Here is a 22,103-nt window from a genome sequence, read left to right on the forward strand (position 1 = left end):
TGGAATTTTCATTCTAGAGAAATTAAATGAAAACTATTTAAAACAAAAAATTAGTACTTTAAACAGAATTTGGAATCTCTACAACATATCATTCAGAAAGTTTGGGATTCAATTCTAAACTACTATACGGAAAAAGAGAGAAAATGTGACTTATACTCAAGAGGAAAAGCTGTCAGTGGAGACCAACCCCAAGATGATTCTGATGTTGAAATTAGCAGACAAGGACTTTAAAGCAGCTTATTTCTATGCTCAAGGGCATAGGGGAAAATATGCTTGTAATGAATGTAAAGGTAATAAATCTCGAAGAAGTAGAAACTCTACACAAAAGATTCCAGAACTGAAAAATACAATATCTGAAGTTTAAAAATTAAAACAGACTCATAGACACAGAGGCGAAAATGGGCAGTTGCCATGGGAGAGGGAGGTTGCAGAGGTGAAATAGGTGAAGGGATTAAGAGCTCCAAACTTCACATGTGCACACACATAGAGAAAAGATTGCAGAGACTGTCCCTTGCATGATCTTGGGCCATTTTTGCTTATGCCAATCTGTCCAAGCAACTTCTACACAACACCAGTCTGAGCATGACTCTCACTTGGCAGCAAATTTCTATGATCTTCATTACCTACTGGAGGGAAACCAAGGTCATATAGGTTTTATATGATCTGTTTTAAGTTAATTCTTATGACAGGTGTAAGGTCTATGTCTTAGCTAAGACTCTGTAAAAAAATTTTGTCATACAGATGGACTTATCAACTCTATAAACTTACAGTCTAAAAGGTCAAACTTACCCTACGGGATAGGAGAGATGTTTAATTAATATTGATTCTTTTTTTCCTTATTGCAGAAAAGGGCATTCTTCCTTGTATAAAATTTGGAAACTAGAGATAGTAAAAAAAAAAAAAATTTACAAATAAATCTACAGTCAGATAATTAATCTTAAAAAAAGAAGAGCTACAAACCTCTAGTTATAAAATAAGCCACAGGGATGTAACATACAGAATACAGAATGTAGTCAATAATATCATAACTTTGTGGGGACAGATGGTTACCAGACTCATGGTGATCATTTTATAATATGTGCAAATGTCAAACCATTGTAGTGCACCTGAAACTAACATATTGTATGTCAACTATATTTCAGTTTTTTTGAATTTGAATAAGCTTAATAGCAAATTCTGGATAGGGAAATGGCAACCCACTCCAGTATTCTTGCCTGGGAAATCCCATGGACAGTAGAGCCTGGTAGGCTACTGTCCATTGGGTCGAAAAAGATTCAGATAGGACAAAGCAACTAAACAACAATAGCACATTGGCAATGACAGAAGAAAGGGTTAAATTGAAGATAGATCAATAAAAATTAGCCAATCTGAAAATCAAAAGATTAGAAAAAAATGAGTCTCAATGACCTGTGGAAAAATGTAAAAAGGTTTACCATGTGTACATTTGGAATACCAGTAAGAGAGGAGAGAGAGAGAGAAGGGGCCATAAAAAATTTTTTGAAGAAATAATGGCTGAAATTTTCCCCAAATCTGTGAAAGACAAATTTAGAGATTCAGAAATTTCAGTAAGCCCTAAGCAAGCATGTTGAATACAATGCAAACCACACGTAGGCATGTTGTAGTCAGACTGCTGAAAACAGAAGTAAAAGAAAAAATTTTGAAAGCGGTCAGAGATAAAGTACGTATTACACATAGAAGAGCAATGCTGTAAATTGTTGTCACCTTCCCATTTGGAACAGTGGGTCCTAGAGATAGTGAACCACTGCCTCAATTAAACACCTCAATTTAAAAATGAGCAAAAGACCTTAACAGGCACCTCACCAAAGAAGATTATACAGACAGCAAATAAGCATATGAAAAGATGCTCAACATCACATGTCATTTGTTGTTCAGTCGCTAAGTCGTGTCTGACTTCGACTCCATGAACAGGCTTCCCTGTCCTTAGCTATCTCCCAGAGTTTGTTCAAACTCACGTCCATTGAGTCGGTGATGCCATCCAACCATCTCATCCTCTTTCACCCACTTCTTCTGCCCTCAGTCTTTCCCAGCTTCAGAGTCTTTTTCAGTGAGTCAGCTCTTCACATCAGATGGCAAGAGTTTTGGAGCTTCAGCTTCAGCATAGTCCTTCCAGTGAATATTCAGGGTTGATTTCCTTTAGGATTGACTGGTATGATCTCCTTGCTGTCCAAAGGACTCTCAAGATCTTCTCCAGTACCACAATTCAAAAGCATCACTTGGCACTCAGCCTTTTTTTATAGTCCAACTCTCACATCCATACAAGACTACTGGAAAAACCATAGCTTTGACTATGGACCTTTGTTGGCCAAGTGATGTCTCTGCTTTTTAATATGCTGTCTCGGTTTGACATAGCTTTTCTTCCAGAAGCAAGCATCTTTTAATTTCATGGCTGCAGTCATCATCCACAGTGATTTTGGAGCCCAAGAAAATGAAGTCTCTCACTGTTCCCATTTTTTCCCCATCTATTTGCCATGAAGTAATGGGACCAGATGCCATGATCTTAGTTTTTTGAACATTGAGTTTTAAGCCAACTTTTTCACTCTCCTCTTTCACCCTCATCAACAGTTCCTCTTTGCTTTCTGCCATTCAAGTGGTATCATCTGCATATCTGAGGTTGTTGATATTTCTTCTGACAATCTTGATTCCAGCTTGTGATTCATCCACCTCTGCATTTTGCATGATGTACTCTGAATATAAGTTAAATAAGGAGGGTGACAGTATACAGCCTTGACATACTCCTTTCCCAGTTTTGAACCAGTCCATTGTTCCATATCCAGTTCTAACTGTTGCTTCTTGACCTGCATACAGGTTTCTCAGAAGGCAGGTAAAGTGGTCTGATATTCCCATCTCTAGAATTTTCCACAGTTTGTTGTGATCCACACAGTCAAAGGCTTTTGCATAGTCAGTGAAGCAGAAGTAGGTGTTTTTGTGGAATTCTCTTCCTTTTTCTGTGATCTAACAGATGTTGGCAATTTGACCTCTGGTTCCTCTGCCTTTTCTAAATCCAGCTTGTACATCTAGAAGCTCTTGGTTCACATACTGTTGAAGCCAAGCTTGAAGAATTTTGAGCATTACCTTACAAGCATTTGAAATGAGCGCAATTGTGTGCTAGTTTGAACATTCTTTGGCATTGCCCTTCTTTGGGATTACAATGAAAACTGACCTTTTCCAGTCCTGTGGCCATTGTTGAGTTTTCCAAATTTACTGACATACTGAGTACAACACTTTAACAGCATAATCTTTTAGGATTTGAAATAGCTCAGCTGGAATTCCATCACCTCCACTAACTTTGTAGTAATGCTTTCTAAGGCTCACTTGACTTCACACTCCAGAGTGTCTGGCTCTAGGTGAGTGACCACACCATTGTGGTGTCTGGATCATTAAGACCTTTTTTGTATAGTTCTTTGTATTCTTGCCACCTCTTCTGAATCTCTTCTGCTTCTATTAGGTACTTGCCATTTCTGTCCTTTATCATGCTCGTCTTTGCATGAAATGTTCCCCTGGTATCTCTGATTTTCTTGAAGAGATCTCTAGTCTTTCCCATTCTAGTGTTTTCTTCTGTTTCTTTCCACTGTTCACTTAAGAAGGTTTTCCTCTGTCTCCTTGCTATTCTTTGGAACTCTGCATTCAGTTGGGTCTGTCTTTCCTTTTCTCCTTTGCATTTTGCTTCTTTTCTCTGCTATTTGTAAGGCCTTCTCAGGCAACCAGTTTGCCTTCTTGCATTTCTTTTTCTTTGGGATGATTTTGGTCACTGCCTTCTGTGCAATATTATGAACCTCCGTCCATGGTTCTTCAGACACTCTATCAGATCTAATCCCTTGAATCTTTTTTTTTTTTCTAATCCCTTGAATCTATTTGTCACTTCCACTGTATAATCATAAGGAATTTTATTTAGGTCATACCTGAATGGCATAGTGGTTTCCCCTACTTTCTTTTTTTTTTTCTTTTTAAAAATTATTTATTTTAATTGGAGGCTAATTACTTTACATTATTGTATTGGTTTTGACATACATTGACATGAATCTGCCCCGGGTGTACATGTGTTCCCCATCTTGAACCCCCCTCCCACCTCCCTCCCCATCCCATCCCTCTGGTTCAGAATAAGGAGCTCATGATCTGAACCACAGTCGGCTCCAGGTCTCGTTTTTGCTCACTGTGTAGAGCATCTCCTCATATCCAAGGACAAAGGAGAAGCCACAAGGAGATAGTAGGAGGGGCACAATCATGTTAAAATCATATGTCATTAGGGTATTGCAAATTAAAGCAACAATAACCCCACTACACCCCTAAAAGAATGGCCAAAATCCTGAACACTGACAACACCAAATGCTGGCATGGATAATGGAGTGACAGGAACTGTCCTTCATTACTGATGGGAATGTAAAGTAATATAGACACTTTGGAAGTGTTTGTCAGAAAAAAACATTCTCCTATCCTGCAATCCAGCAGTCATGCTCCTTTTTACCCAGATGGGTTGAAAAGTTATTAATAGGTCCACACACAAATTTCACACAAGTGTTTATAGCAGCTTTATTTATAATTGCCAAAAACTGGAAGTAACCAAGATGCCTTCAGTAGGCAAATGGATAGGCTGTGGTATATACAGACAGTGGAATAATACTCATTGCTAAAAAGAAATGAACTATCAAGACCTAAAAAGACATGGAGGAATCTTAAATGCGTATTACTAAGTGAAAGAAGCTAATCTGAAAAGTCTACATACTGTGTGATTCCAGCTATATGACATTCTAGAAAAGGCAAAACTTATGGAGACAGTAAAAGGATCAGTGGTTGACAGGGATTAAAAGAAAGGAGGGATGAATAGGCAGAACACAGGATTTTTAAGGCAGAGAAACTCTTCAGAATGATACCATAATGGTGAATACATGCCATTATACATTTGCCCAAAACCATAGATTGTTCAACAGCAAGAATGAACCCTAATGTATACTATGGACTTTGCGTGATAATGATGCATTATGATCATTGTGGGTTCATTGATTATAACAAATGTACCACCGTGACGCTGGATGTTGATAGTCTGGGGAGGCTGTGCCTGTGTGGGACAGGGTATATAGAAACACTGTGTACTTTGCATTCAATTTTACTGTGTACTTAAACTGCTTTATTCTTTTTCTTAATATATATATTTTATTGAAATATAGTTGACTTACAATGTCTTTCAGGTACACAGCAAGGTGATTTAGTTATACATATACACATACAGTATTTTTGAAATTATTTTCCTTCATGTGAAAAGTGAAAGTCACTTAGTTGTGTCCAACTCTTTGTGGCCCCATGGACTGTAACCCACCAGACTCCTCTGTCCATGGCAAGAGTATTAGAGTGGGTTGCCATTTCCTTCTCCAGGGGATCTTCCCGACCTAGGGATTGAACCTGGGTCTTCTGCATTGCAGGCAGATTCTTTACCATTTGAGCCACCAGGAACCATATTGACTATAGTTCCCTGTGCTATGCAGTAAACCTTTGTTGCGTGTTTCATAATCTATTTTTTAAATCGAAATCTAGCATTCTATTCATGCTAAGTCAAACAAGTGGAATCAAAATGTCATAATTTTTTTAGTTAGGCAAAAATTTATAAGTTTTGTAAGATATATATATTTTACATATTTATGTATGTATACAAAAGCTTTTCTACTAGATAAAGGCTTGAGAAAGAACATTAAAAAAAATAGAAAAATTTGAAAACATAAACTAAATGAAATGGGAGCACTGAATATGAAATAGAAAAAGTGAAACTAGATAAAAGTAAAAGATCATCATATACTTCAGTTGTTTTTAAGCATGACTGCTCATTAGAAACATATCTGGAGCTTTGGAGAAGAAAAGCAATACCTGGGCATTTGTATTTTTCAAAAAATTTCAAGATAATTCTGATATGCATCTGGATGGCTTTTAAAAATTGATTACAGGTTTTTCCATTAAATTGTAGTTTTGGTGATACAGAGTTCTATTTTCTGTTGACAAATCATGATACAGTGGTATTAAATGAGTAATAGTTACATAATCACAATAGTAAAAGATATTTATCAGTTTTCACATCAATAGCCAGACAAAAAAATAAAAGAGAATTACAACTGCAAGCCATAATGGGAACATGATTAACTTAACAATATAAAATAATTACATAAAATTTGAGGGGGTCAAGCCAAGGGATGTGGTAAGTGGAAGTGCGTACATGCACATGTTTTCATCCACCCACCCAGTCTATGTCTTTTGGTTGGTGTATTTAATCCATTTACATTTAAAGGTAATTATTGATATGTATGATCCTATTACCGTTTTCTTAATTGTTTTGGATTTATTTTCTGTAGGTCTTTTCCTTCTCTTGTGTTTCCTGCCTAAAGAAGTTCCTTTAGCATTTGTTGTCAAGCTGGTTTGGTGGTGCTGAATTATCTTTAACTTTTGCTTATCTGGAAATCTTTTGATTTCTCCATCAAATCTGAAAGAGAGTCTTGCTGGATAGAGTATTCTTGGTTGTAGTTTCTTCCCTTTCATCACTTTAAATATATTGTGCCATTCCCTTATGACTTGTAGAGTTTCTATTGAGAAATCAGCTGATAGCCTGATGGGCGTTCACTTCTATGTTATTTGTCATTTTTCTTTTGTTTCTTTTAATATTTTTTTTGTCTTTAGTTTTTGTCAGTTTTTTTACTATGTGTCTTGGTGTGTTCCTCCTTGGGTTTATCCTGCCTTGGACACACTGTGCTTATGGAAGTTTTCAGCTATTATTTCTTCAAGTATTTTCTCAGGTCCTTTCTCTCTCTCTTCTCTTTCTGGGACCCCTATAATGTGAATGTTGATGTGTTTAATGTCCCAGAGGTCTGTTAGGCTGTCTTCTTTTTTTTTTTTTTTTCATTCTTTTTTCTGTATTCTGTTCTATAGCAGTGATTTCCACCATTCTGTCCTCCAGGTCATTTATCCATTCTTCTGCCTCAGTTATTCTGCTATTGATTACTTCTAGGGTATTGTTCATCTCCATTTGTTTGTTGTTTAGTTCTCCCAGGTCTTTGGTAAACATTTCTTGCATCTTCATTGTTTTCCTGAGATCCTGGATCATCTTCACTATCGTTCTGAATTTTTTTTCTGGAAGGTTGCCTATCTTCACTTCATTTAGTTGTTTTTCTGGGGTTTTATCTTGTCCCTTCATCTGGGCCATAATTTTCTGCTCTTTCATCATGATTAATCTTCTGTAATATGGTTTTTGTTTTAGCTGCTGTGAGACTGCTTATTCTGTAGGCTCTCTGGTGGATGAGGCTAAGAGGCTTATGTAAGCTTCCTGATGGGAAGGACTGGCAATGGGAAAAACTGGGTCTTGCTCTGGTGGGAAGGGCCTTGCTTAGTAAAGCTTTAATCCAATTATCTGCTGATAGGTGAGGTTGCACTCTCTCCCTGGTAGTTGTTTGGCCTGAGGTGACCCAGCCCTGGGGTCTGTGGGCTCTATGGTAGGGTTAATGGTGACCTCCAAGAGTGTGTACACCAAGCAGGACTTTCCCAGCCTGCTGCTGCCATTGCCCCTGTCCCTGTGGTGATCCCCTGCCGAACCGTGCCTCCACAGGAGACCCTTCAACACTAGCAGGTAGGTTTGGTTCAGTCTCTTGTGGGGTCACTGCTCCTTTCCCTTAGATCTTGGAGCACACAAGATTTCGTTTGTACCCTCAAAGACTGTAGTCTCTATTTCCCCAGTCCTGTGGAAGTCCTGTAATCAAATCCCACTGGTCTTCAAGGCCAGATTCCCTGGGGATTCCCAGTCCCTTTGTTGGATCCCCAGGCTGGGAAGCCTGACGTGGGGTTTAGAACCATCACAACAGTGGGAGAACTTTGGTATTATTCTTCTGTAGTTTGTGGGTCACCTACCCAGCAGGTATAGGATTTTATCATGATTGCGCCCCTCCTACTGTCTCACCGTGGCTTCTTCTTTGTCTTTGGATGTGGGGTATCTTGTTTTGGTGGATTCCAGTGTCTGCCTGTCAATGGTTGTTTAGCAGCTAGTTGCAATTTCGGTGCTCTCACAGGAGATGAGTACATGTCCTTCTACTTGCCATCTTGAAACAGAAGCCCCTTAAACTGCTTTAAATTCCCTGGCAGTCCAGTGGTTAGGGCTCTGTGCTTCCACTGCAGGGGGCACAGTTTGATCCCTGGTTGGGAAACTAAGATCCCACAAGCTGCGCAGCGTGACCAAGAAAAAAAATAAAATTGCTCTAAAAATAAGATCTATTTAAAAGAAAAATAATTCAAAGAGACAAACATATAAAGTCAGTGGAGAAATTAAAAAGGAAGAAGGCAAGAAAGAATGAACAGAAGAACAAAAAATATAGGAAATGAACAGAAAACCAATAGAATGGTAGATTCTAATCTAGCTGATCAGTAATTATATTAAATATCAATGGAATAAACCTTCAAATTAGAAATCAGATTATCAGACTCACCTGTATACTGTCTACAAGAGATACATTTTCTTTTTTTAATTGAAGTATAGTTGATATTATATTATTTTCAGGTGTACAGTATTCATTATTTTTTTTAATATTTTATTTTAATTGGAGGCTAATTACTTATTTTTGTAAATTATGCTCCTTACAAGTTATTACAAGATAATGAGTTTCGTTCCCTATGCTATATAGTATATCCTTATTGGGTTTTTTATATTATACATAGTAGTTGGTATCTGTTAATCCCATAACCCTAATTTGTCCCTCCCCACTTCCCTCTGCCCCCTGTCCCTCTGTTTTATATATCCATGAGTCTGTTTCTGTTTTACATATCCATTCATTTGTATTAATTTTTAGATTCCACATATGAGGAATATTCGTCATTCTCTGTCTTATTTTACTAAGCATAATACCCCCTAGGTCCATCCATGTTGCTGCGAATTGCAGAATTTCATTCTTTTTTATGGCTGGGTCCATTGTGTATGTGTATATATATACCACATCTTCTTTATCCATTCATCTGTTGATGGGTACTTGAGTTGCTTCTATATAATTGGCTATTGAAAATTGTGCTGCTATGAACATTGGCTTGCATGTATCTTTTTGAATTAGTGTTTTCATTTTTTCTAGATATATACCTAGGAGTGGTATTGCTAGATCATATGGTAGTTCTATTTTTAGTTTTTTAGGAACCTCCATGCTGTTTTACACAGTGGCTGTATCATTTACATGCCTCTCAGCAGTATATGAGGGTTCCCTTTTCTCAACATTGTCTCCAACATTTGTTATTTGTAGACTTTTTTATGATAGCCATTCTCACTGGTGGGAGATGATATCTCATTATGATTTTGATTTGCATTTTTCTAATAATTAGTGATGTTGAGCATCTTCTTACGTGCCTGTTAGCTGTCTGTATGTCTTCTTTGGAAAATTGTCTATTCAGGTCTCTGCCAGTTTTTCCATTGGGTTGTTTTTTGATGAAGAATTGTATGAGCTGTTTATATATTTTGGATAATAACCCCTTATAGGTCACCTCATTTGTAAATATTTTCTCCCATTCTGTAGGTTGTCTTCTTGTTTTGTCAATATTTTCCTTTGCCTTGCAAAAGCTTTTAAGTTTAATTACATCCCATTTGTTTAGTTTTCTTTTATTTCTTTTTACTTAGGAGACCGCCCAAAAAAAAATATTGCTGTGATTTTTATACCAGAGTGTTCTGCCTATATTCTCTTCTAGGAGTTTTATGGTTTCAGGTCTTAAATTTACATCTCTAGATGGCTGGATGGCATCACCAACTCGATGGACGTGAGTGAGTTTGAGTGAACTCCGGGAATTGGTGATGGACAGGGAGGCCTGGCGTGCTGTGATTCATGGGGTCGCAAAGAGTTGGACACGACTGAGCGACTGAACTGAACTGAATCTATTTTGAGTTCATTTTTGTATATGGTGTGAGGGAATGTTCTAATCTCATTGTTTTACATGTAGCTGTCCAATTTTCCCAGCACCACTTGTTGAAGAGACTGCCTTTTCTTCATTGTGCATTCTTGCCTTTTTTGTCATAGATTATTTGAACATAGGTGAATGGGTCTATTTCTCTGCTCTCTATTCTGTTTCATCATTCTATTTGTCTGTTTCTGTGTCAGTACCACCCTGTTTGGATTACTGTAGCTTTGAAGTATAGTCTGAAGTCTGGGAGGGTTATACTTCTGACTTTGTTCTTCATTCTCAAGATTTCTTTGGCAATTCAGGGTCTTTTGTGGTTCCATATGAATTTAAGGGTTGTTTATTCTAATTCTCTGAAAAATATCATGGGTATTTTGATGTGTGTGCTCACTCAGGCAGTCGTGTCTGACACTTTGTGACCCTATGGACTACAGCCTGCCAGGCTCCTCTGTCCATGGGATTTTCCCGGCAAGAATACTAGTGTGTATTGCCATTTCCTCCTCCAGAGGCTTTTCCTGGAGCAGGGGTCAAATCCACATCTCCTGCATTGCAGACAGATTCTTTACCACTGAGCCACTGGGGAAGCCCTGGGTATTTTGATAGGGATTTCATTAAATCTGTAGATTGTTTTGAATAGTATGGCCATTTTGACAATATTAATTCATCCAATCCCAAGCATGGGATATCTTTCCATTTCTTTGTATCATCTTTAGTTTCCCTCATTAATGTTTTGTAGTTTCCAGAGTATAGTATGTTTCCCCCTTCTTGGTTAAGTTTGTGTGCTGTGCTTAGTCACTCAGTCATATCTGACTCTTTGCAACCCATGGACTGTAACCCGCCAGACTTCTGTGTCTATGGGATTCTCCAGGCAAGAATACTGGAGTGGGTTGCCATGCCCTCCTCCAGGGGACCTTCCCAACCCAGGGATCGAACCCAGGTCTCCTGCTTTGCAGGCAGATTCTTTACCATCTGAGCCACCAGGGAAGCCCAAGAATACTGGAGTGGGTAGCTTATCCCTTTTAAGTTAAGTTTATTCCTTGGTATTTTTTGATGCAATTTTAAACAGGATTTTTTTTTTTTGCTTTCTCTTTATGATATTTTATTATTAGTGTATAGAAACACAAAAGATTTCTGTGTATTGATCTTGTATCTGACAACCTTGCTGAATTCCTTTATTAGTTCTAATAGATTTATTAATTCTAATGGGTGGAGACTTTAGGGTTTTCTAGATATGACATGTAATCTGCAAATAGTGACAATTTTACCTCTTCCCTTCCATCGTGGATACTTTTTTAAAATTTTTCTTGTCTGATTGCTGTGACTAGGACTTCCAATACTATGTTGAACAGAAGTGGCAAGAATGGGCATACCTGTCCTCATCCAGAATTTAGTGGGAAAGCTTCCACCTTTTCACCACTGAGTATGCCATTGGTTGTGAGTTTGTCTTAAATGGTCTTTATTATGTTGAGATATGTTTCCTTGGTACCCACTTTCAGAGTTTTTATTACTAGTGTTGAATTTTGTCAAATGGCTTTTCTGCATCTATTGAGATGATCGTGTGATTTTTAGCCTTCCTTTTGTTAATGTGGTATATCATATTAATTTGTATATATTGAATTATCCTTGTGACTGTGGAATAAATTCAACTTGACCATGGTGTATGATCCTTTTTATATATTTTTAGATTTGATTTGCTAATATTTTGTTGAGGATTTTTACATTTATATTCATCAAACATACTGGCCTGTGGCCTTTTTCTGTAGTGTCTTTGGTTTTGGTATTAGGGTATTGGTAGCCTTGTAGAATGAATTCGAGAGTGTTCCTTCCTCTTCAATTTCTTGAAAAGTTTGAGGACAGGTATATTAGTTCTTCCTTATGTTCAGTAGAATTCCCCTATGAAGTCATCTGGTCTTGGACTTTTGCTTGCTGGGAGTTTTTAAATTACAGATTCAACTTCACGTCTCATGATTGGTCTGTTCAGATTGCCTGTTTCTTCTTGTTTCAGTTTTGGCAGGTGTAGAGTTTCTAGAAATTTGTTCATTTCTTGTCAGTTGTCCAATTTGTTGGCATAGACTTTTGGTATATATGTGGTTTTGGTTTTCATTTCTCCTCTTTTCTCATTTTATTTGGGTCCTTTCTCTTTTCTTCTTAATGAGCCTGGCTAAAGTTTTATCAATTTTATCTTTTTAGAAAACTAGCTCTTGGTTTCATTGATCTTTTCTGCTCTTTTGGTCTCTGTTTTATATATTTCCTTTCTGATCTTTATCATTTCCTTCCTTCTGCTGACTTTGGGCTTTGTTCTTCTTTTTCTAATTTCAGGTCGTAGGTTAGGTTGTTTGAGATTTTTCTTGTTCTTGAGGAAGACCTGTATAACTTTAAACATCCCTCTTGGAACTGCTTTTGCTATATACCATAGATTTTGAAAAGCTGTGTTTCCATTTTCATTTGTCTCAAGGTATTTTGTGATTTCCACTTTGATTTCATAGTTGACTCATTTTTTTTTTTAGTAGTATGTTGTTTTTTATTGGGCTCCAAAATCACTGCATATGGTGATTGCAGCCATGAAATTAAAAGACGCTTACTCCTTGGAAGGAAAGTTATGACCAACCTAGATAGCATATTAAAAAGCAGAAACATTACTTTGCCAACAAAGGTCCGCCTAGTCAAGGCTATGGTTTTTCCAGTGGTCATGTATGGATGTGAGAGTTGGACTGTGAAGAAAGCTGGGAGCCGAAGAATTGATGCTTTTGAACTGTGGTGCTGGAGAAGACTCTTGAGAGTCCCTTGGACTGCAAGGAGATCCAGCCAGTCCATCCTAAAGGAGATCAGTCCTTGGTGTTCATTGGAAGGACTGATGCTAAAGCTGAAACTGCAATACTTTGGCCACCTCATGCGACGAGTTGACTCATTGGAAAAGACTCTGATGCTGGGAGGGATTGGGGGCAGGTGGAGAAGGGGACGACAGAGAATGAGATGGCTGGATGGCATCACCATCTCGATGGACGTGAGTTTGAATGAACTCCAGGAGTTGGTGATGGACAGGGAGGCCTGGCGTGCTGTGATTCATGGGGTCGCAAAGAGTCAGGCACAACTAAGTGTCTGAACTGAACTGTTTAGTCTCCACGTATTTTTTCTCTTCCCATTTTTCTTTCTGTGATTGATTCTAGTTTCATACTGTAGTGGTGAAAGAAATAGTTGATTTAATTTCTGTCCTCTTAAATTTTAAAAAAATATTTGTTTATTTATTTGGCTGCATCGGATCTTAGTTGCGACATGTGGGATCTTTCATTGCAGCACAGAGGATCTTTCATTGCGGCACAAAGGCTCTTCTTTGTGGCTCATGAACCCTTTGTTGTGGTGCATGGACTTCTCTCTAGTTGTGGCACACAGGCCCCATAGTGTGTGGGCTCAGTAGTTGTGGCATGCAGCAGGCTCAGTAATTGCAGCATGTAGGCTTAGTTGCCCTGCAGCATGTGGGATCTTAGTTCCCTGACCAGGGGTCGAACCTGCACCCCCTGCTTTGGAAGGTAGATTCTTAACTGTTGGACCACCAGGGAAGTCCCCTGTCCTCTTAAATTTGTTGAAGCTTGTTTTGTGACCTCTCCTTGTATGTGATCTCTCCTGGAGGACATTCCATATGTACTTGAATGTGTATTCTATTGATTTTGAATATAATGTCCTATAGATGTGTATTAAGTTTAAATGGTATACTGTGTCACTTAAAACTACTGTTTCCTTATTGATTTTCTGTCTGGATGCTCTGTCCATTTGATGTGAGTGGATTGTGAAAGTCTCTTACTATTACTGTATTATTGTTATTTTCTTCCTTTATGTCTGTTAGTATTTGCTTCATATGTATAGGTGCTCCTGTATTGGGTGCATATATGTTAACGAGTATAATAGCTCCTTTTATTAATCCCTTTAGCATTTTATAATGCTGCTGTTTCTTTTTGGTATAGCTTTATTTTAAAGTCTATTTTGTCTGAAATGAGTCTTGCTTCTTCCCTCTCTTATCATTTCCATTCACATGCAGTATCTATTTCCATCCCCTCACTTTCTGTCTGTGTATGTATTTAGCCCTGAAGTGAGTCTCTCACATGGAGCATACTGAAATGTTGTTTTTTTATACAGTCAGCCTATGTCTTTTGGTAGGAGCATTTAGTCCTATTGGAGAAGGCAATGACACCCCACTCTAGTACTCTTGCCTGGAAAATCTCATGGACAGAGGAGCCTGGAAGGCTGAAGTCCATGGGGTCGCTGAGGGTCAGACTGAGCAACTTCACTTTCACTTTTCACTTTCATGCATTGGAGAAGGAAATGGCAACCCACTATGATTATGCTATGTACTTCATTGCCATTTTATTACTTATGGTGGTTGTTGTTTTTTTTTTTTTTTTTTGGTAGTTCTTCTCTATTCATTTCTTCTTTTTGTTTCCACTATTGTGGTTTGAATTTCTTTTGTAGTATGCTTGGGTTCCTTCTTCTTTTTAGTTTTTGTGTATCTTGTAGGTTTTTTATTTGATTACCATATATGTTGCTGCTGCTGCTGCTAAGTCACTTCAGTCATATCCGACTCTGTGTGACCCCATAGACGGAAGCCCACCAGACTCCCCCGTCCCTGGGATTCTCTAGGCAAGAACACTGGAGTGGGTTGCCATTTCCTTCTCCAACCATATATGTTAGTTAACACATAATTATATCTACATGTTTTAAACTGGTAGTCATTTAAGTTTAAATGCTTTCTTAAAGATCTACATTTCTACTCTCCTACCTCACCTTTTGTGTTTTTGATGTCATATTTTTCATCTTCATGCTTATCTGTTTATTGTAGTTATAGTTGCTTTAACAATTTTTTTGTCTTTTAATCTACACACTGGCTCATTTAACTAATCTTTGATCCTTACTATATATTGTCTTTCCTAGTGGGGTTTTCTCTTTCCTATAGATTCTTCTTTTCCATTTAGAGAGACCTTTCACTGTTTCTTGTAGGGTAGGTTTAATATTGATGAATTCTTTAAGTTTTTACTTGTCTGAGAAGTTCTTTCTCCTTCTAAATGGAATAATTATAAGTGGAATAATCTTGCTGGGTAGGGTGTCCTAGGTTGCAGTTGTTTCCCTTTCAAGACTTTGAATATATAATGCCATTCCCTTCTGGTTTGCAGTGTCTGTGGAGAAATCGGTTGGTAGCCTTTTGGGGATTCCCTTGTATGTGACTCTCTGTTATTCTCTTGCTGCTGCCTTTAAAATTCTTGCTTTATCTTTAACTTTTGCTATTTTAATTATGGTATGTCTTGGTGCGCGTCTGTATGGTTTCATTTGGGAAGGGGGACCTTCTCTGCTGCCTGTACCTGAATATGTTTTCTTTTTCAGGTTGGGGACATTTTCAGCCATACTTTTCTTCAAGTACGTTTTTTATCCCCTTCTCTCTCCTCTCTTTCCTGAACTCCTATAATGTGAATATTGGTGAGCTTAGTGTTATCACAAAGATCTTGTAGATTCCTTACATTATTTTTTTCATTTTATGTTTCTGCTCTTCTGATTGGGTGATTTCCTTTATTCTATCTTCCAGATCATTTGTGCCTTCTTGTGTATCACTTAGTCTGATATTCATTCCATGTAGTGTTTTTATTTCAGATATGAAATTATCTGTTTTTGATTGAATCTTTTAAATATAATCTATGATCATTAATATGTGATCATTTCTTGTTAAAATGATCAGTGTTTAGATCAGTTATTTTGCCTATTTCAGTTAATTTTTTTTATTGCCAATGTTTCAAATTCTTTTTCTGGTAAATTGTTTCAGTTTCATTATTTATTCAGGGATTTTCTCTTCCTCTTTCAATTGAGAGCAATTACTCTGCCTTTTCATTTTACCTAACTTTCTATGCCTTTGAATTTAGGTGAAACAGGTACTTATTATGGTTTAGAAGGGGTGTTCCTATGTGGGAGCATCCCTTTGCAGACTGTGTATGCCCAGTGCCTTTCATGGGAGAGATGGATTTGATGTGGACATCAGTCATGTCTTTCCTCAGGGTGTGCTCACAGCTATCACCTTGATAGAGGGTATGGCTGGAGATGGAGGTGCTAGCACAGGGTGGGAAGTGGGACTTCCTCTCTGCTCAGTGTCTGTCACCACCCTGTCAGGGACTGAGTCTGATCCCAAGTTGTGGGAGCGGAAGTCCTGAGGGGTGAGCTTGAGCAGGCTCCATTCCCATTAAGTATGTGTTTTCCCTGCTCCCCATACTTGGGATTGTTGCCATAAAAGAGAATTCCGAGCCAAGTAGGGCTTGTGTGCCTACAGAGATCCAAAGCTCTGCCTTTGTAGAGGTCTGCAGCTTCCCTAAGATGCAGCCAATGGTTGTGTCTTTTCCCCAGTTATGGCTACCGTAGGGCTAGTGCCACACTGTGACACAGAGTGGGCATGGCCAGAGCATTCTCTCAGCTTGGAGTGGAGCACCCACACAGCAAAGTGGTTGTGGGAAACCCAGCAGCTGTGTTGTCATAAGAAGTCTAGGCTGCTTCTGGGATGCCTCTTGAGTAAATTCTGCCACTGCTGCCCAGCCTGGGCTCTGCCCCAGGACCAGGTCACCTCTCTATCTCAAGGTCATGTCTTTTCCCAGATCCTGGCCACCCTAGTTCCAGTACCACACTTGTGGCATGATGTGAACAGGGCTGGAGTATTCTTTCAGCTCTGGCTGGAGAGCATAGCATGGCTGTGCACAGCATGTTGCAGGAAAGCAGTAGCCTAAGCCAAACTTGTTTCTGTCCTGCCTGGGTGAAGTCCACCTGTGCTCTGCGCATGAGTGGAGTCCAGGCTTCTCTGTGGACTTCCATGTATCTTTTCTTACAACCTTGGTTGTACAGGAGTCTTTCTGCCAATTTCCAGTTTTTAGTGAGAATTGTTCCACGTGTAGATTTATTTTTGATGTGTTCATGGGGAGAGGTGAGCTCCACATCTTTTTCCACCCTCTTGATCTCCTATCAAGAGATACATTTTAAATATAAAGGTACAGATTGGTCAAACATAAAACGATTAAAAAAATAATACCATGCTAACAATAGACATAAGAAAGTTTCAATAGCTATAGTAATGTCAGATAAAGTAGACTTCAAGACAAAAGGTGTTACTGGACTCTCAAAAGGACATTTAGTGCTAATAAAAGGGTCAATTTATCTGGAAGACATAGGAATCCTAAATGTGTTTGTGTCTAATAACAACCTTCGAATTACACGAAGGAAAAGTTGACAGAATTAAATGGAGAAATAGACAAATCTACAACCATAGTTGGAGATTTTCATACTTTTCTTTCAGTAACTGAAAAAATTTCTGGGCAGAAAATCAGTAAGGACATAGAAGATCTGGATAGCACTGGCAGCCACCTTAGCCTCTTTGACACTTACAGAAAAATATATCCAATAACTGCAAGATACACATTTTTTCAAGTGCACATGGTATGTTCACCAACTTAGACCATGTTCTAGGCCACCGAATAAGTGTCCATAAATTTTCAAAGATAGGAATCACACTGTGTTCTCTGACTACAATCTAATCTAATTAGCAGTCAATAACAACATACCTGGGGCTTCCCTGAAGTGGTAAAGAATCTACCTGCCAATTCAGGAGATGCAGGTTCAATCCCTGAGTTGGGAAGACCCCCTGGAGAAGAAAATGGCAACCCACTCCAGTATTGCCTGGGAAATCCCATGGACAGAGGAGCCTGGCGGGCTATGGTCTGTGGTGTTGCGGGAGAGTCAGACACAACTTAGTGACTACACCGGGCTTCCCAGGTAACTATCTCAGTGATAAAGAATTCACCTGCCAAGCAGGAGGCATGAGTTCAATCCAAGGGTCAGAAAGATCCCCTGGAAAAGGAAATGGCAACCCACCCCAGTATCCTTGCCTGGGAAATCCCATGGGCAGAGGAACCTGGTGGGCTACAGTCCATGGGGTGGCAAGAGTCGGAACCAACTTAGTGACTAAACAACAACAACATACCTAGGAAGTCCCTAAATTTTTTAAAGTTAAACAACATACTTCTAAATAACCCATCAAAGAAGAAATCACAAAGAAAATTAGGAAGTATTTTTAACTGAATAATAGTGAAATACATCAAAACTTGTGAGATACAACTGAAGCAGTGCTGAGAGGGAAGTGTATAACTTTCAGTAGTTATATTAGAAAAAAGAAATGTAAAATCAGTTACTAAGATACTACCTTAAGAAGTTGGAGAAAACAAGAACAAAATAAGCCTAAAGTATATAAAAGAAAAGAAACAATAAAGACAGCCTGGGGGGCAGGGTTTGTGGTAGTAGTGTTGCACAAAAGTTGAACATATATATACCCCCATGACAGTTTCACTCCCAGGTATATACCTAAGAGGAATGAGAGCCTTCTGTCTTCAAAAGGTTTGTACAAGAATGCTCATAGCAGCATTATTTGTAATACCCCAGAGTGTCCATACATAATAGAATGGATAAATAAACTTTGGCATATCCACACAGTGAAATACTGTTAGCAATAAGGTTAAACAGACTATAGTTCTTCAGTTATAAGTAATAACAAATATTAATTTGTTAAACTTTACAAACATAATTTGAGGGGGAAAAAAACACAGAAGAGCATAGAGTTCAGACACAGGTGAAACTTGTGTATGCTGGTTAAAAGCCAGTATGATGTTCACCCTTAGTGGGAGATTATGAGTGAAATTGGACCTGAGGGCGATTTCTGAGGAGTTAGTAATGTTTCGTATCTTAATTTGGGCACTGATTATATGGATATGTTCAGATGTGAAAACTGATTTATTTATCCTGTGTTTGTGTATTTTTATGCATGTATGTTGTTATACTTCAATAAAAACACAAAAGAAAAAATTCATAGACAATATTTATAACAAAACTAAGTGACATTGTATCCCCCTGAAATTCAGAAACAGGTAAGGGAAGATCATCCTAACCACAAGATCAACTAGTAATGGGCATCTGTGTAAGCAGAAAGAGTTGACGATCTGAAAGACCTGAAAACAGGAGAATTCCAAAACAGCAAACAGTATTCACTAAAATGTATGGCATTCTGACAGGTGCTGTTTCATTGCATCTGAGGTGGTTTTGATTCACATTTCCCTCATGATTAGTGATGTTGAGCATCTTTTCATGTGCTTGTTGGTCATCTGTATGTCTTCTTTGGAAAAGGTCTATTTAGACCTTCTGCCCATTTTGTAATCAAATTGTTTGTATTGAGTTGTCTGAGTTCTTAATATATTTTGGATATTAACCCCTTATCAGACATATCATTTGCCAGTATCTTCTCCCATTCAGCAGTTTTTTGTTTTGCTGATGGTTCCCTTTGCTGTGCAAAAGCTTTTTAGTTTTATATGGTTCCATGTGTTTATTTTTGCTTTTGTTGTCCTTGCCTGAGGAGACTGATCAAAAAAGAAAATATTGCTAAGACTGACTTCAAAGAACATACCACCTATGTTTTCTTCTAGATGTTTTATGGTTTTAGGTCTTATATTTAAGTCTTTAATTCATTTTGACTTTATTTTTGTAAACAATGTGAAAAAATGGTCTAATTTTATTTTACATATAGCTGTAGTGTTTTCCCAACACCACTTAGCCATAAAAAAGAATGAAATCTTGCAATTTATGACAATATGGATGGATCTGGAGGGTATTATGCTAAGTGAAATAAGTCAGAGAAAGATGAATACTGTATGTTTTCACTTATATGTGGAATCTAAAATATAAAAAAAATGAGCCCCCCAAAACCCAGAAACAGACTCATAGATGCAGAGAACAAACTAGTGGTTGCCAGAAGGGAGAAGAATGGGAGGATTGGTGCAGTAGGTGAAGGGGATTAAAAGATACAATTTATCAGTTATAAAATAAATAAGTCACAAGGATGTAACTTATGGTACAAAGAATACAGTCAATAATACTGTAATACCTTTGTGTGATGCATAACCTGTACAAATAGAGAATCACTGTGTTGTACATCTGAAGCAAATATTGTAAGTCACCTATACTTCAATTAAAAAATTTTAATGAAAAAAATTAAGTGTGGCAGTTCATTTTAAGAATAGTAGTTGAAATGGGAGGGGTTTTACCTTCCAATAAAAACTGAATGAATACAAGGAATCTCCTGTCAGGAGGTCTGAAAGGGATGGAGCTGTCTAACCCTTAATGAACTCTTGAAAATGAGGCACCAGATCTCCCTATTCACACAGTCCCACACTGAGGAGAAATTGAGAATAGAATTCAAATGAGCAGAACAGGGACAATAAAGGAGGAGGAAAGAGAAGGTCCGAGAATGGGAGAGAGGACCACAACCAAGACTCTAATCAAGTAAGTCACTATATTCCTTTAATATACATAAAAACAGAAAGGGTGCCTCTGTGAAGTTAGAAAAGCCACCCTGAACCATACTTCTTTCTGAAAGTTCAGGAGAGCTTAGTACGCCTAAGAATGAGCAACAGATTGTGATGATGGTTGCACAACTCAGAATATACTAAAAACCACTGAATTGTATTCTTTAAATGGGTGAATTTTATGGTATGTGAATAATATCTCAATAAAGCTGTAAGAAAAATGAATGGAAAATTATCAAGATCAAATGCCACACAAATTTATTATAAGGAGAAAAAAGAATCAAAAGCATTCCATGTTGTTTATCTGTTTTATGTAAGTAGTATATCTGTTAATCCCATACTCCTAATTTGTCCCTCCCTCCCACTCCCCTTTGGTTACCATAAGTTTGTTTTCTATGTCTGTAAGTCAGTTTCTGTTTTGTATATATATTCATTTGTATTATTTTTTAGATTCCACATGTAAGTTATATAAAGGAATATAATCTGAAAAATATATACATATATGTAAGTGAATCACTTTGCTGTACACCTGAAACTAACAATTTTGTATGGAGTAGGAATTGGCAATCCACTCCGATATTCTTGCCTGGAAAATTCCATGGACAGAGAAGCCTGGCAGGCTAGAGTCTGTGGGGTCTCAAAGAGTCAGACGCGACTGAGCACACACACAAATCTGCATACTGTATATTGGTATAATTGTTGTACCAACTTGGTATATTTGTTAACTGCATTCCTTTGGAGCAATGTTAAGCTGTTGTGGTACACCTAACAAAAGAACACTTCAAAGTACAGCATCCTTGCTGATCTTCTTAAACTCAAAGTCAGGTATTATTGAAATAAACAAAATGTTTCTAGAAAAAAAAAACAATTTTGTCAATCAACTATATTTCAATTTTTAAAAAAGGGAAAAAAAGCATTCCAGAAAGACACACACAAAGAACAACAAATCTAAAATATACTGTTTAAAAATTAGTTGGAAGACATTAATAAAATTAAAGAAGACATAGAAGAACAATACATAGCAGGATTAGAAAAATTCAGAAATGTAGTGACAACTTGGGGCAATAAGAGGAAAGAATCATTTCCGAAATGAAGGCTAAGGCAGGACACTCTCTGACATAAATCATAACAATATTTTTTAAAGCTCTGTCTCCTCAGGCAGAGGAAACAAAAACAGAAATAAACAAATGAAACTGATTTAAATTTAAAGACTTCTGCACCACAAAGGAAACCAACAACAAAATGAAAAATTAGCCTACAGAATGGGAGAAAATATTTGCAAATGATATGCCCAATAAGGGGTTAATATCCAGACTACATCGACAGCTCATATAATCAATATGGAAAAAATAATTTAAGAATGGACAGAAGATGCAAGGAGCTCAAACCCAGTGCTCTGTGACAACTTAGGTGGGAGGGAGGTTCAAGAGGGAGGGGATATATGTATATACTTATGGTTGATTCACATAGTTGTATGGCAGAAATCAATACAACACTAAAGCAATTATCTGCCTGTTAAAAAAAATGGACAGAAGACCTGAGACATTTTTCCAAAGAATATATAAAGATAACAGGCAGGTACATGAGAAGATGCTCAGCATTGCTAATCATCAGAGAAATGCAAATCAAAACCATAATGAAATACCCTCTCCATTTGTCAGAATGCCTATCATCAAGAAGTCTACAAATAACAAGTGTTGGTAAGGATGTGTAGAAGTAGGAACCCTAGTATACTGTTGCTACTGCTGCTTAGTTGCTTCAGTCATATCCGACTCTGTGAGACCCTATGGACTACAGCCTGCCAGGTTTCTCTGTCCATGGGATTCT

At 37.8% G+C, this 22,103-nt stretch overlaps 1 protein-coding gene across 2 annotated transcripts in view; it reads left to right on the forward strand.

Annotated features, from left to right (window-relative positions):
- The window catches only part of IGBP1 (immunoglobulin binding protein 1), a 44,879-nt gene that overhangs the window by 14,444 nt on the left and 8,332 nt on the right, over nucleotides 1-22,103 (forward strand). Inside the window, exon 6 of one of the 2 annotated variants that reach the window (XM_088834045.1) lies at nucleotides 18,840-20,187. The exons of the other annotated variant lie outside the window; for it this stretch is intronic. Coding sequence (XP_088690171.1) covers nucleotides 18,840-18,865 — 26 coding nt within the window. The 3' untranslated portion in view covers nucleotides 18,866-20,187. Of the gene's footprint in view, nucleotides 1-18,839; nucleotides 20,188-22,103 lie in introns of those variants that run through there. 2 annotated transcript variants of the gene reach the window in all.

This window comes from Moschus berezovskii, chromosome X, assembly GCF_049115385.1.
Source record: "Moschus berezovskii isolate FMDL1 chromosome X, NW_MosBer_1.0, whole genome shotgun sequence".
Taxonomy (NCBI): Eukaryota; Metazoa; Chordata; class Mammalia; order Artiodactyla; family Moschidae; genus Moschus; species Moschus berezovskii.